The 16,366-nt window shown below is 42.7% G+C and overlaps 1 protein-coding gene across 2 annotated transcripts in view; it reads right to left on the minus strand.

Annotated features, from left to right (window-relative positions):
* ZNF704 (zinc finger protein 704) overlaps window positions 1-16,366 on the minus strand; it is a 158,005-nt gene that overhangs the window by 17,409 nt on the left and 124,230 nt on the right. For both annotated transcript variants that reach the window (XR_004904329.1, XM_028518353.2), the window contains exons 4-6: window positions 13,771-13,997; window positions 6,747-6,847; window positions 2,903-3,170 (exon numbers count right to left, since the gene is read on the minus strand). Coding sequence is in view for 1 of the 2 variants with exons in the window: in XM_028518353.2 (XP_028374154.1) it covers window positions 2,903-3,170; window positions 6,747-6,847; window positions 13,771-13,997 (596 nt within the window). In the remaining variant the exon portion in view is untranslated. The remainder of the gene's footprint in view (window positions 1-2,902; window positions 3,171-6,746; window positions 6,848-13,770; window positions 13,998-16,366) is intronic.

A 16,366-nucleotide genomic window follows, 5' to 3' on the forward strand; every position in this document is an offset into this window, starting at 1 on the left:
ATAGCTAGAAATAAACTTTTTATATATATAAGCAAACTATCTAAGGTATGAAATTAGATGGTTTTTGATTATTCATCTCTATATTTTAGGACATCTGTGCTATAAAATTTGGCAATAAACTTTTATACAGTGGTGGTGGGTGGGTGTGTAAATTGGTATGACATCTGGTAGGGTGATCTAAGAATATATAAAAATTCTTAGTATTCTGGATATTAGCCATTTCACTTCTACAATTCATTCTAGAGAAATTATATATATAAAAAACTGTAAAGACAAATGTCCAACAATAGGGAAATGTGTAAATAAATCATGATATGCCCACAGAGCCATTACAAATGATGTTGTTGAAGAATACTCATTGGCATGCAAAAACATTCATGATATATTGACTGGGAAAACAAAGCATAGTATAAATAGTACTACAATAGATTCCTTAATTGTTCTAAATTGATTTTTAGAGAGGGAAAGAAATACCAATTTGTTGGTTCCACTTATTTATGCATCATTGATTGATTCTTATATGTGCCCTGACTGGGGATTGAATCCACAGCCTTGGTTTATTGGGACAATGCTCTAACCAACTGAGCTACTTGGCCAGGGAGATTCCTTAATTTCTACATATACATATGGGAGAAAGCCTTGAAAGATACAAAAAGTATTAACCAAGGGGCTTTCTTGTTGTTGGGATAAGGGATAAATTTTCTTTCTCTGTTTCTGTTTTTAGTATTTTAATTTTTTTGTTTATTCTATTACAGGTGTTCCAATTTTTTCCCTTTTGCCCTCCTCTGTTCTGCCCATGCCCCCACTCCCACAGTCCATCCCCACACCATTGTCCATGTCCATGGGTCATTCATACATGTTCTTTGACTAATCCCCCTTCTTTCCACTATTCCCCTCCTTCTCCCCTCTGGCCACTGTCATTCTGTTCCACATTTCCTTGTCTCCATTTTTAGTGTTTTCTACGCCGAACATTTATAATACCTATAAACAGAGAAATCCCAATATTATGAACACAGGGTTTAGGATGCACCTTCTAGATCACTGAGTGTATGTTCCAAACCATTTTATAGATGAAGAAAATAATTCTATTAAGTTTGTTCAAGCTCACTATTTTGGACCTAAGTGCAACATTGACAAACAAGAACAAAGAAATAAATAATTCCTTTGACCAACATAACAAGAGTCAGCAGTAATATTTATTGTACTATCTAATTGAATAATTAGCTCCATTCCATTGTTCTGGAGTTTAAGTCTACTAAATAAGTGGCCAAATTCTTCCTCTACAGATTTAGTTTTTCTAATGATAACTACAGTTGCTGATGACAGTGGTTATGTCTCTGGTACCATTGGAACAATATTTTGGCAATACTTAGAAGGAGCCATAACTGTTCAGGTTGTATCCTCTGACTCAGTAATTACCCTTCTGTGAATTCAAAGAAAAGAAAAAGCTACCGGCACAGACATATTCATAGTGAAGTTATTAATGACAGTGAAAAAACTGGACAGACTAAAAAGTAAGATACCTGATAATAGGAGAATAATGGAAAAATTTGATTTAACTTTTTGATGAAAACAATTCAATTTAACTTTTCCTACTTGGCTTTAAAAGGAAAAAAAGGAAAGAAGTGAATTCAGCTACAGGGTTATACACAGTGTGTAATGTTGTCTTTCCACTCATAGGTCAGAATGTGACTGCTTTTGGTCAGGGATAAATTGTCACTCAGGGTCCCTTGCATGTCACCTTGTAAGCATGGTTGGTGTGTATGAAGCACAGGTATGGGAGAACACAACTACAAATACAGGGTAGGGCAAAAATACGTTTACAGTTGTGAGTACACAAAACACAGGTTTTTTCATTATTTATTAACTATTGCATTATTTTCTATATGAACAACCACAAATCTTTTGCCCCACCCTGTATATAAAGGAGATTTCTTTTTTATTTTTATTCTCTAAAAGCTTTTATGTATTTGTTTTTAGAGAGAGGGGAGAAGGGGGCAAAAGAGGAGGAGAAACGGGTGTGTGAGAGAAACATCAACTGGTTGCCTCTTGCACGCCCTTAACTGGGGACCAGGCCCACAACGCAGGCAAGTGCCTTGGCCAGGAATCGAACCAACAACCTTTGGTTTGCAGGCCGATGCTCAATCCACTGACCTGCACCAGCCAGGGCAGATTTCTCTTTTCAAAGTTATATAAGGTAGTTGAGAATTATAGATAAAATGTTTTCTTAAAATTTGAGTGCATTAACATTTTATTAAAACAAACCAATTAAAAAAGTTAATAACTGCTGGGGTCAAGGAACTTCAGCCATGTCCTCTGTTTGATGATTTATCTGTAAGGCCTTATCAGACTTCAGAGTAAAGGAGTCTCCTGGAGGGCCTGTCATAGCACAGGCTTTGGGCCCACCCCAGCTTCTGGTCCAATGGGTCTGGGTGCCCCAAGAACTGACGTCTCCCAAGTTCCCAGGGGATGAGGACACTACTGACATGGGGAACACTGACATTCACCTGTCTAGTCTGAGAGGGTTGCTTGCCAACTCAGAAGCAGGGCATACAATCCCAGATTTGGGGTAGAGAGCTATTCTGTCACTATACTAATGCTTTTCAGTGCTCACCTTTCTTGTTATTTCACTTATAGCATGTGTCAGGCATCTTTCTGAGGCTTTTATACTACTAAGGATTGTAATCCTCATAATTGCCTCTAAGGGATATCCAGTCAATCCTGGGGATTCCAAGAACCCAGAGGGTCCTTTCTGTGAGATCTTGGCTTTAAAAGGAGAAAAAGGAAAAAATGAACTCAGCTACTGGGTTACTGTGTGTGATGTTGCTTTTCTATTCCCAGGGGAGAATGGGACTGCTTTTGGTGAGGAGCCAACTGCTACTCAGGATCCCTGGCACATCACCTGGTAAGCATGGTCAGTGTGCACGAGGTAGAGGGTGGTGGGGGCTGAGCGGCTCAAGGGCGTCATCAGTTTAGTTTCAGTTTTGGCACAAGGGGTTTCTGTTCGGCTTGAATCCGAGATGGGGAAGGTGGGTGGTGAAGCCAGGGACTGGGATGGCGAAGCTGGGGCCAGGCTACCCAGTCCATCTGCCACTGAGTCTGTGTTGAGCTTGATCTCTGTGTAGTAGAAGTCCTCTTCGCCATCACTATAATCGGAGTCCCCAACACGCCTAGTGCAAAGGACAGCAAAACAATCAGACTAAACCATCTTGCACATGCTGTTCCCTATATCTGGAAGGTTTTTCCTTTCCCTTGTCTACCTGGAAAACTCTTACTCTGCAACACTCAGCTGTCCACTTCCAAGAAAGACCTCCTTGACCTCTTAGAGTAATCTGTGTAACCAACCAACCAATCAATCACCTATTCAACAATTTATTGAGAATCTACTATGTGCCGACACCTTCTAGGGTCTCTTAATAGCATAGTGGCCAAATTATGGATGGACTCTGTCCTGATGGAAATTAAATCTACTGGAAGAGGCAGATAAGGAACCCATAAATAAATAGGTATTTAATGTACCAGGTAGTAATAAATCCTAGAAAGAAAAATTAAGAAGCATAAGAGTGTCCTTAAGCAGGGTAAGTGATGGGGATGGGGCATATTTTAAACTGAGTTCAGAGGTAGCTTCTCTGAGAAGGTGATTTGAGCAGAGACCTGGGTGAGGTGAGAGGGAATGCATGCCAGATTGCAGGAAGACTAATGCACAGTGAGGAGCAATGAAGGTCAGGGGTGGGAGTGGCTTGGTGTCTTCTGTGAAGGGCAGAGGCCAGTGGCTGGGGTGAAGGATAGTAGAGAGTGGTAGGAGAAGAGAAGACAGAGGCAAGGTCACAGAGGGCTTTGCAGCCCACAGGAAGTGCTTCAAGTTGTGTTCTGAATGTGATGAAAGCCACTGGGGCTTTGAGGAATCTCAGTGGCTTCTTAAACAGATCCCTCAACATCAAAGACCCAGATGAGTGCCAACAGTGGCTGGTGGGTGGGGTGTTGGAAGTGACGAGAGGTCAAGTTTTGGATGTATGTTTAAGGTTAGGATTAGCACTTCACTCTTGAGTGTTAGATCCTCCATGGTCCCTCTGAAGGGTGTTCATTTTATTTAATTCACTTTATTAAATTACTTTATACATTTTTTAATGCTTTAACCTCTATTGCCTCCTTTACAACATTCTCTAGGGCTATGTGTTGCTGCTCATCCTCTCGAGGCTTCACACATATCAGCATATGTGGCATACAGTAGGTGCCTATTCACTGTTGAATGGATGAATGAGGCTGATGCTGTTTGGCATGGTGATGACACGCATGAATTCTGGAGTCAGGTGTCTCAGTTTCAAATCCTGCGCTATGGAGCTGTGAGTGAGGTTCTCACTGAGCAAACGGGATAACACAGTGCCTGCTGGTGGCGAGGGCTAAGTGAGCAATGAGACAGTGAGGAGAAGTGTTTCTGACCGGTGAGAAGAACACGGTGCTTACGAAATCAGAATGAGGTATATGTCAGAAGGCAGGAAAGTGTCTTCTGCTTTCAAAGCTCTCCCTGAGCCATGGAAGTTTTTCACAGCACATTTTAAGTAAATTAAAATAACTGTCCGAACCATAGAAGACATTTATTCCAAGTGTTAATTGCTAAAGAAGCGGTGTGTGTCTAGTAACCTGGCTTTATGGGGTGGCTGAGCAAGGGCTGTGTGTCTTCCTCCTGTGGGGTCTCCCACATTTCAAGGATAGATCACTGAGTTGCAATAAACTGTTTCCCACTTATGATCCCTTTAGACAACCTAGAATAAAAACCCCCTTTTCTTAACCTTTCTCTTTGGCCAAATATGTGGCTTCTCCCAGCCCTGGTTCATGTCCGCTGAATGCTCAGGTAGAGTCTCTGGGGAGGTGTCTGTGCTGTCTCAGGTCTGGGTGGCTATGGTTTTTTTGATGGCACCCCCCAGAAGACCCCAGAGAATAGGATGAAGAATGCACATCTGTCTGTTCCATTTCTGTCCTCATTTCCTTTCCAGTCAAGGGCAGGCCGAGTTGCTACTGGTTGCTGCCAAGTCCTACACACAGGCTGGGGGAGAGGGTGCGTCCACCTGGGGATAAGTCAGGATGAGCCCCGGAACACAAGAACAGAGGGATGGTTTGGAGAAAAACGGTACTTTCTAAATTGGCTGGTGTGCACTGCATGACTCAGATGAAGACATAGTTTCTTTGGGCTTTGGCATCCACAACCAACATGCATTAAATATGTCCCCTTGTCTTATAGTCACAAAATTGAGCTCATGGGCTAGGGCAAAGGCAATTCATCTCTCTTGTCTGAGAACTCCTGCGAACCCAGGCCTGTTCCTGGGATTACTGGCAGGCTGTGAACGCTAATCCCCAAGGCCATTTTAGAGCCCTGAGTAAAAAGGGAACCCCTAGGAAGCAAATACAGTGACTGCACTGTGAACTTCACCCAGGGGGAGAGCACCCAGGAGCTCAAAGGAAACTATGTGGTACCACTTAGTCTACAGACAAGAATATAGCACCAGCTTCTGCATGATGCTGAACAGGGTACAATTTTCTGGGCAGATGGACTTGAAAACAAACACCCTACCTCCTGACTGTAGCTATGGGAAATTCTCTCTAGACCTCTAAATAATGCTGAGCTATTTCCATTGTGGGTCATCCTGATGATTAGGTAAAAGGGGAAACACTGCAGGATTTCTTTCCCGAAGTCTTCAGTTACAGAAATGGTGTGTCTGCCCACAGTGCTTCAGGGCAGACCTCCTGGCAAGGGGATTGAAAGCCCAGCCTTGCTGGGCCACACCCACTAGATGATCTGCCTGGTGACCTCTGTGCTCTGCTCTGGGAGGGACTGACTGTGCCACAGACATCAGCCTCACTGGTTGGGGAGGAGGTTCCTACTTCTCTCCAGTCATTGAAGGACCCCACCCATGCAGGTGAGCAAAATAACCTAGAACCCATTTTTTTTCTTTTATAACACTTTTATGGATGATGTATTTCCTAAAATTATTCCTTGCTGAGCAAAGTGACTGTAGTGTCTGTTTCTTAACACTCATCTTGTTGAAAGGACTCCTCTGTGTGTCCAAGCATTTGGTTGCTGTCTGTGCACTGGTTATGACTTAAAGCTTCATAAGGTCCCTTTTCAGTCCCATATCCCTAGACAAGAGAGACCCATACCCCAAAGAACAAGGCTGGGGAATCATCACTGCAATTGGTATGGCTGCTTATCACCATGGCTCCCAAAGATTTACCTTGTATTTCTTTAGAAAGGTTTTTATAAAACACAAGGAAAAGTGTAGAAAATGACAGAGCCAAGTCATCAGGCATCGTAACAATGGCAAGAGCAGCTGTGATTGACACATGGTGCTTAAAACCTTTTTAGGGTCTGTATGCCTCTGAGGGGATAAAATGCACATTTAATTTTACAGACAATTTCAGAGGGGTCCTATCCTACCCTAGTGTTGTCTTTTTGACAAATCACTTTCACTATGTTTTATTTTTGACCTTTGCATGTGACCCCCCTGTAGGGTGAATTGTATTATTAACCTCAGAGTGGTGACTCACCTAACATCTCTCAGCCAAGTACACTTTGCACCCATGATCCTCCCACTATGTGGTATAGGCCTCTTATCTGCAGTGATTAAGAAGACCCAGCAAGCCCAGGCCCTTCTTGTGTTCAGAACTTTGAAGGCACAGCTTGGTGGGTCCTGCCTGAGAGCGGGCACTAGAGAAGCCCACACCAAGCGCTGAAGGGAGGGTGGCCTCACCCAAGGTGAATGGTCCGGATGTGTTTCTGGATCCCTACTGCAGTACTCAGCACCTTCCCACAGTTTTTCCAGAGGCATTTGAACATCACCTTCATGGAGTTCTAGAAATGGGAGAAGAAGTTATATTAAAATGGAAACACACATATCAATATTGTCTTTATGTTGTCCCAACACATTTTTTCCTTACTTTTATTATTTAAAGCATTTAGTGACTTCACAATATTAAGGGACAAATCCTCACATTATGAGTGCTTCCTGCCCATTTTTCAAATGATGAAGCTGTGCTATTCAAAACTCTCTCTACCTGCTCTGTGCCATGGAGGTTGGCCTGGTGTATCAGTGGGCCCCTTGCCTGTGGGTCTCAGGTTGGGGCTGGCCCCTGAGAGACGGGAGGCTATGGACTCCCCCAGCTTCCCTTCAGTCTGGCCACAGGTAGGCAGTGGCCACATTTCTCCTCTGAAAACTACCACTTCTGCTAGTATTTCCAGAGTTTTGGTAACCTTCTGAGTTCTGGAAACCCCTCTCTTTACTCGTCTCCTGGGTCTTGGGGTGGTAATGACCTTGCCTGGTAGTTAGCCTCTGGGATACCACACCACCCTTCTGGGTTTTCCTCAACCCTGTTTGCACTTTTGTAAAGAGCCTCTTCATCAAACTCTTTTTAATTATTCCTCTGAGTACATCACCTGCTTCCTGCCAGAACCTAATGAATACAGGGAAAAGTAGGTTATAAAAGAATACGAACAACATGATTTTTGTGTGTGGGAGAGATGTATGTAATGCAAATAAGTATGTATTCTTGCATGGTGGAAACATTGGGTAGGGGTATCTTATCTTTACATTAATTTCCAAATATAAAAATTACCCTATTTTTAAATTTTTAAAAGTTATTTCTCTAAAAATGTAAGTAACCCTGTAGTGCACGTATGATTAGATCAACTTGAATGAAACCAAGGGTCTGTACATAGGTGAAGATGTTCTGCGTCAAACCAGAAGGTCCCTTAAATGGTAGTCAAGTACTTGTCAAAGTCCCCTAACTACATCCAATGAAGACAAGTCCTTGTCTACAAACAACCAACTTGCTCTTGCTGTGGGAGGAAACAGGATAAAACAGCTAAGTAAACAATGCTGGGCTTGCCACACAGGCCCAAGCCTGTCCCAGGCAGCCAAACTAAGTGCAGCTGCTGGCAGAGTCACAGCCGCCCAGTCTGAGTGTGACCACCTGTGATTCAACCCTGGCTTCTCCTGGCAGCTCGACCCAAGTTCAGGAGACTGAAGATCTGGAGGAGGAGACCACTGTCACTGGGATCACATGTGCCTGATCTGACACTCACAGCCATGCCAGGGGCAGCCGAAGCTCCCTGCAGCAATGAGCAGAGACACATGCCCAGTGTGTGGCTCCAGGCAAGATCTGCAGAAACACTGGCTTCAGTGCTGTGGCTCAGGACAGCAAGGGACAGCTGCCTGGAGGCTCTCTACCATTGCAGAAGCTTTTGGACTGTCGCTGACACCAACTGCCTTGGGGTTGGAGGCTGAGGTCCTGGTCCAGGATGCTGTCACTGTCTTTTTCATGGTAAGCCTTGGCCCTGGTATGAATTGTTTCCTCCTTAGGATTTATAAAGTGTCTTCTACTTTCCTCACAGAGCCCAGCATAATACGCAGGACTGACAAGACGATTGCTGAAGGTCACCTTTAATTCCAAGGGAGGAGACACACCTGCATTTTGAAGAATACTCATACCTATACTCACGCCTTAGGATAAGTCCAATTAAAGTTATATTCCAGAACTTACTTGACTGTCCAGTTTAGCAGTAGCAGCCTGGGGTTGATACCAAGTTGACTTTCCTGAGGCAACTAAGAAGATCCTAAGGTATGTCCTACATGGAGATTAGGGTGTGTATATATGTATACATGTGTGCATATGCATATAGGTGTGTGTTGGGGGTGGAGGCTCATACACCCAAGCCTACCAAGAGGACCAGGTCCTTGAAAGAAGGAGGCATTTGGTTATATTGCACAGGTGGGTTTGCTGCATTACACATGGCCCTCAACTGGCCTTATGGGGGAGGAACCCACACTGCTTGGCAGAAGCTTCAATAACCCTCTCAGAATCAAGAGGTCCACACAGACCCTCAGCAGTTTCCAAAAGACTGAGAAATGAACAGATGTATTTAAAAAACCATAAATGCCTAGAAGCTGACAGGGGTTCCAGTCCTTTTCTTTATTGGGAAAGCAAACTTATACATGTCATCTCACCACTTTGGGGCTTTATTTCTTTATTTGTAAAACAGGAACACTGAAGAAGATGGATATTTTCGGTCTGTGAAGTGTGTGAGGTTAATGCATAGTGATGGGTGAATTCAAATGTATATGAACCATTGATGAAACATCTCCTACCTACACGCACTGTTTACAGATGTTGTTCTTTACCTCAGCATAATGACTTTGAGCTTCACCCATTGTTTCGTGAATTGGTGGTTGGTTCCTGTCCGTTGTATGGTGACATTCCACTGAAGGAATGTGCCACATTTTGTTTATCCATTTCCTTGTTTATGGACATTTGGGTTGTTTCCAGTTCAGGGTGATGATAAATAAAACTGCTATGAACACTTGTCTACAAGTTCTTCTGTGGACACAGGTTTTTTTATTTCTTAGGTAAATATTCTAGGAGTGATTTACTTTACAAGAAACTGGCAAACTGTTTTACAAAGTGGTTGCGTTATTTTGTGTTCCTACAAGCAGCACATGACAAGTTCCTGTTAACTATTCCACTATTAATTCCACTTGGAATTTTGTACACCCAAAAGTGCATGCTATGTTATTCCATTTAGTTTAAGTTCCACAACATGCACAATTCATCTATTGTCAGCTCAGGGGGGGCCTGTTTGCAAGGTGCAAGGAGTGTCCGACTGGAGAGGGTCGCCAATAGGCTGGCCTAGATTAGAGTGCTCATTACCCAGGTGTAGAAACTTGCCAAAACTCACTGAACTGTATACTTAAAACAGGTTCATTTTATTGCACAAAGATTATGCCTAAAGTTGATTTTAAATGACTTCTTTAAAAACAACAAAAGCATCCCTGAATTTATACAAATCTGCAGTGACTATGTGTTTTCTCAATCAGTGGATTCTAAGAGTGCCTCTCATTTTTGGGGGCTTCTGCCCATTTGTAGACATGATCAAACAATCTTGTGAGGTGGAGAAGTTGACCCTGGACTGGATGACTTCTGAAGTCCTCCAGATGCTCCAACCCCATATACTGCTGGGGTGGCAGATTATTCTACAAGGCTGTCACTAAGTTGCCTAGATCACAGTCTTTACCCTGATCCACCCCCCCGCCCCCGCTCTGGCTGGCTGTGTGGTGTCATCACTGTGACATCCACTCAGTGTGACCTGAGTTGCTTTCTTAGCATTGCTCTGCCCACATCTTGCCTGATGGGCCTATTTCTGAAGCAGCAGGTTTTCCTGCACAAGGCTGTGCTCAGGGGAATGCTAGGAATGAAACCAGCACTGAGATGAGGACATAAGGGCCACGTGGGTCTGCTAGCTTTTCAGAACCATCATTCGCCATTTAGTGAGTGACTTCTTTCTGGGACTGAAAGACTGAGACACTGATTAGTTCTTTGTTTACTCCTGAACAATTGTTATGCTAACTTGATGCTTTTTCTTGTGACTTGAGCATCTCCTCAGTCCACAGGTAAAGTGGTCCATGGTCCAGACACCTGTGAAAGAGGTGAAAATGAAGAAGCCTGGAATTCTGTGACTGCCTCTGAGTTGCTGCGCTTGTTCTGGAAGTCAGAGCCCTGAGCTGGGTTTCTTTGTCTGGCCTCAGTTTCTACCACTGTCACTGCTGCCCTCATCCCTCACTGGATTGTAGGCTGGGGTCCCCATTAACCTGAAATACAGCCAAGGTATCTGAGGGGCCCAGGGTATACTGAAATGGTTATGATGGAGGCAGGCTGGAGGATGGAGGCAAGTATTCCGTTCTCTACACACCCATACTTCTCACATTTCCATTCAGTCTGTTGTCAATGCAAAATATGAGCAGCCAGCATTTACTGCTCACAGAACCCTCACAGCAACCCCATCTTTTTGGTGCTGCCATGACCCGTATTTTACAGATGAGGAAACAGAGGCTTAGAGCAGTCAAGTGACTTGCTTAAGGTCACATTACTTGGAGCTGGAGTGCTAATTCCCAAGCACAAACTGTTTGATTCTTTTAAGGAATGGGGAAATCTGGAATCTGAGATGGAGAAAAAGCATATTAATAGTTAGCTAATAGTTAGTTATCAGCATGTCTTGATTTTTTAGAGATCTCCTGGGATTGGTCCATAGGATTTTTCTTCCCGACTGCATGTAGGGTCACTGCATCCTCTGGTCATGATAGGGACTGCACCTTCCTACAGTCCCAGTGTCCTGCCCACACTACCAGGGAAGTCCTTTCAGTCTGTCTGTAACTCCAGAGGAAAAATTCTGCTAGAACTTGGCTGGATGCAGTTGGTTGACTAATCTCCAGAGCTGGGAGAAATCCTTTCTTTCCCCTTTCTTGCATTCCCACCTACCTTGGCTGAAGGGCATCTTGAGTGATAGGTGCCTCAAGCAGGGAGCCCCTGAACACAGCCTGCAGTCCCCCTTGCTGCCATCATTTCTTCCCCAACCCTCTGCTCCCTTCTCCCCCTGCCACCAGGTAATGTTGGCTGGTGCTGCCTCTGATTATTTTCTCTCCACATGAGTCTCCTCTGCAGGCAGAGGCAAATGTGGATGCTTTGAATTAATTTGCCTCGAGTTTCCTCTTTGCAATTTCAGCTGAGCTGATCTTACCTCTGCTACATTTTAAGAACTATAAGACCTTGAGCAACTCATCTAACCTGAATGAGCCTCTTCTTCAAAATGAGGATGTGGATATGCTGAGAATTTTTGTGATGATTAAATAAAATGCTGCATTTAAATATATTTCATAAACTGTAACTGAGTATGCAAATGTAGTTATTATCAGCAAGCATTTCTTCTTCACTACCATAGTAAGCAATGATGGCTTGTCTAGGGGCATCTCACACTCTCTTTCCTTTTACGTAAGTGGAACATGGGTGAGGTATCCATGGTGGGGGCACACAGGAGAGACGAGAGCTTCTGTAACCAGGAGAATCAGGATCATGGCTTTGTTAAGGGGCCCTAAAATGTCTATTAAAATGTTGTTATGTTCTAGTTGGTTTAGAAAGGGCTTATAAACCCTTTTTATGTATGGTCACTTTGAATCTTCATGGTTGTCCTAAGAGAGGGTTGATAATACCTGTATGTTTGTGTTGTAGATGAAGAAACTGATGACCAGAGAAGGAAAACAATTTTCTAAAGTGTTCAGTGTTGCAAAATTAACTTGAGAATGGGGCTCTTTTGATTTCTTTAAAAGATTTTATTTATTTTTTTTTAGAGACAGGGGAAGGGAAGGAAAAAGAGAGGTAGAGAAACATCAATGTGTGGTTGTCTCTCATGTGTCCTCTACTGGCCTGCAACTCAGGCATGTGCCCTGACTGGGAATTGAACCAGCAAACCTTTGGTTCGTGGGCCAGCACTCGGTCCACTGAGCCACACTGGCCAGGGTCTTTTGATTTCTGATCAGGGCTCCTTCCTTTCTCACAGATTATGTTATTTCTTTATGACACAGAACAGAATTTTTGCCCATGAGCCACAGTAAGAGATCCCTTATGCACAACACAAACAAGTGTACAAATGAAACAAAAGCTCTGATCACGCACAACACACCATATTCTGTCCAGTTCATTAATGAAGCCATATCTGATGATAGCGAGGGCCACACACACAAATGGCCCCAGAGAGAAAGTCTGTGCAGCCTGAAGCAACAGGATGACCCTTCAGGTCCCCACACGGCTGTTTTGCCTGAGGGTTCCCACCAATACAAGTGCCAGTCTCTCTCTAAGACTAGTCAAGCGAAGACCCAGTGTCCCTGGGAACCCACAGGACACTGAACAGGTCGAGCTCCCTGCCCAGTGGACTGGTGTGTGGAGCAATAATCTTCATGCACTGTCTCTGGGAAGGGCAGGAGCCTCCTTTATCCCCTGTTCTCCAAACAGAGAGAGGGTCCTTGTAACCTCCACAGTTACAATGCTGTGTAATCTAGCAAAGATGCAGGGAGGGATGGTGTTGGACCAATGCCATCTCTTTGTTTTCCTCTTTGAAATAAATTGGGAAAATAAAAAGAGAAGGGTTGTATTGCAGTTCTCAGGATTTTGCTTCGGATTTTTGTTTGTGAATAGTCACTCATAATGAAGCCACCAACAATAACTTAAAAGACAAATATATAAAATAACAGCCTCATACTGGCATAGCCATTTAAAAAATAATGTTAAAATGTTTTCTAGATGTAGCAGTGGATTGTTTTATTCTATGAAGTAGAAATGCTTTTGAAAAATTGTGAGTGGTCATGAATTTAAATATACATGAAGAGAATGAAAGAATATGAGCTTTAGGTTCAGGCAGATCTGGGTCTGAGTGGCAGGTCTGGCCCCTCTAACCTGCAGGACAGGGCAGGTTCAACATCTTATCTGCCTGATCTTCAATTACCTCATATCAAGTTGGGAAAATGATACTTACCAGACAGGACAGCTGTGAGGAGTAAATAAATGTGTAATTGTATTAAATCAACTGATTAGAGCTCCTTTTTTAGCTTTTAGTTTAGTAAAATACAATTTTTGTTCTGTGAGTACTACATACATGTATGTGTCGGCTTTCATGCATGTTTCACATATGGTTTTCTAAAAATAAAATTTGAAACATTGTTTCAATATGCTCTTTGAAGCTGAAAAGAGAAAAGGATATTTTATTTTACAGGATGAGCTGGGGCACCTATGTCAACTCTGACACCAGGTTGCAACTTGACCCAGAGGGGTTGGTAAGGGCGGGAACATACATGCTTGTAAGACACGTGTCCACACTTAGTGGCTCTGTCTCCGATCAGGACCCTGGATTTGTTGTGGGTCTTCAAAGACCAGGAACGGGGAGCAGAGGCTGACCTTTCTTTTCCTTGGGATGGGCTCGTCGAAGAGCAGGTTGCCGGCCTCAGCCTCGTCGATGCCATCGTCGGGCGCGGGGCTACGGAAGGGCTTGGCGCTGTCGGCGGACAGCGGTGGTGACGGGGTGGACGGGTTGGACTGGTCGCTGGGGGCACTCCAGCTCCAGTAGCCGCTGCCGCAGCTGCTGGACGGGGCGCCACCCTCCTTCCAGGATCCGCTGAGGCCCTCTGCAAGCCAGACAACCAGCGTCAGCGCGCACGCGCACCTGGAGTGCTGGGCTGGGAATGCTTCTGGACAGACTTGGACCCTGCAAAGCCCCTGCAGCCCACCCCAAAATGTGCAACATTTTGGGCTGGGGGTGCAGTATGCATACCTCACAAAAAGTTGTATTATGCTTTGTAAACACTGAGCTATTTTAATCATATAACAGGTTTTTCTAACAGTGTTCTGATGTGGGTGGTTTTGTGTTTTTTAGGATGACAGTGGAGATGATATGAAAACAACACAGAAAAAGTTGTCCTCATTCACTAAGTTTGGGGACCTCTGAGTTTATTGATGGTGTTTCTAAGAGGGAATTATTTGCAATATTATCCTCCTTTCCCCACCTCTTATTTTAACTTTTTAAAAAAGGAATTTATCATAGGTCTGTGATCTTTGGAATACGTTTATAAAAAAAGTTAGTCCAAGATTTAAGAATCTAAAAGAAATAATAATTTCCAGATAGTTACCTAAAGCCATTGGCCTTATTAAAGAAATAACATTGCTTTACATTTGGTGTTTTCCAACTCACGAAGCTCATTCACACAATCTCATTTGTTCTCACAACGTCTGTCTCTCAGAGCTTGGACTGTCATGCAGATTTTACAGATGAGGGCCTGAGGCACCAGGAACTTTAGTGATTTGCCATGGAATGAGTTTGTGAACCCGGGCCCAAACCATGGTCTACCAGTTGGTCTTCTTTGTCCTTCAGTGCATATGGGTCCTGTGTAGTAGGAATCCTCCTCTCTTTCCAACAAAGCTGAGATTGGAGATAATTACTAGTAAGATAGCTGTTGAGTTTCACCTTTCCACTTGTGGTGGAAACATGGAATGTTTGCTAATGTGGAGAGATCTTTGCCCAGTTAGAATGCCTTTGCGGAGGTTCTTTTAATCACTGAAGATTTGTTTTACCATGTAAGATGCCTGATTTTAATTAGCTTTTGTACAAACTCAACTTTCTTTTTGGATAATTTCTCCTCCATATTTATGTGCATTTTGAATATATTAAAACTCTATTATAAGTACAATGGGGCAAAATCCCAAAATGCCTCATTAAAACAATGCTGTTAACATGTGTGTAATTAGTAATGAAGTGAGGACACATGGTGGACTAGCATTCATGGAAAAATGTCTTGACTACCTTCATGCAATTATAGATTTCCAGCATATTCTTCAACTATGTGAAGCAAAAGTTCAGTTAGAGGAATGAAGTTTTAAGTTGAAATAGCAGAAGGGAGTTTTCCCATCTCATTAAAGTGAGGCTCTAACTGAATCAAATGGTCATTTTTGCAGGATCACATCTTTCTGACACTAAGAAAACCAAATTAGCATCTCATACAGATGCACTAACCAGACCCAAGTGGCCTTTTATAAATAAGAAAGCTCCATTCAATACAACATCACATGAAGAGGAGCCTAATGTAAGGCCTTAGGTACTATTACCTGGTGTGGCAAACTCTTCGGCAGGCTCAGGAGGCTTATAAATATACCACTGCATACACTTATAAAATAAAATAACTCTGTGGCACTTGCTGTGTCATCTCATGTTAGGTATGAAGAATTGAACTTATTTGGAAAAGCAACAGTTTCTTTTGAAAAGCAATGTGGTTGCATTACTTCATGTCAATGCCCAAAGTTAATTTGCTTACTTGGGAATGACATTTCCTTTAAGAAACACTATTTAATGAGAAGGATAATGTGAGATATAAATGAATTTTTCAGAAAAAAGTCAGAACCAATTTGTAATTTTTCTTTCTTAAAGAGCAGTGTCTCCTTGTCTTAAAAAAAGTATTGGGCAAAAATACAGACAAGCCCTGCTGGAACTCTCACCCTCTTTGCAGACCCATTTCCTGACAAAATGATCCTTTTCTAGCACAAAAAGGATCACAACAGTTTTCAAAAATTTACTGACATACAATAATTCTGGTCATAATATATATTTCTTAAAAATCCAATGCCTTCATTATCATTATTACCATTAATGGCTTTTCCTTGTTAAGAATTTGCTGCTTGTTGCAGACTTAATGAAAGATCAGACAATTTGGGAATATTAGTTGGATAGTTATTTTTAAAAACCATAATGAACACTGAATTACTTTCTTATAACTATGCTAACAAAAGTTTGCATTGAAGAAGCAAAAGGTTTTACTTTCATTCTAACCCTTCAAGGTAAAAAAATAACATTAAAAAGGTTCTCAATTCAAAAAGAATGCCACGTTAAAAATAATGGTCACATTAAAATATATTCTTTCTCCTCTGAGGGTTCTATGAAATCCTGCAATTCTTTTTTTTTTTAAGCAATGAAAATCTACAATTTATTTGCATTTGGTGGCCCAGC

Source organism: Phyllostomus discolor, chromosome 7 (genome assembly GCF_004126475.2).
Source record: "Phyllostomus discolor isolate MPI-MPIP mPhyDis1 chromosome 7, mPhyDis1.pri.v3, whole genome shotgun sequence".
Classification (NCBI taxonomy): Eukaryota; Metazoa; Chordata; class Mammalia; order Chiroptera; family Phyllostomidae; genus Phyllostomus; species Phyllostomus discolor.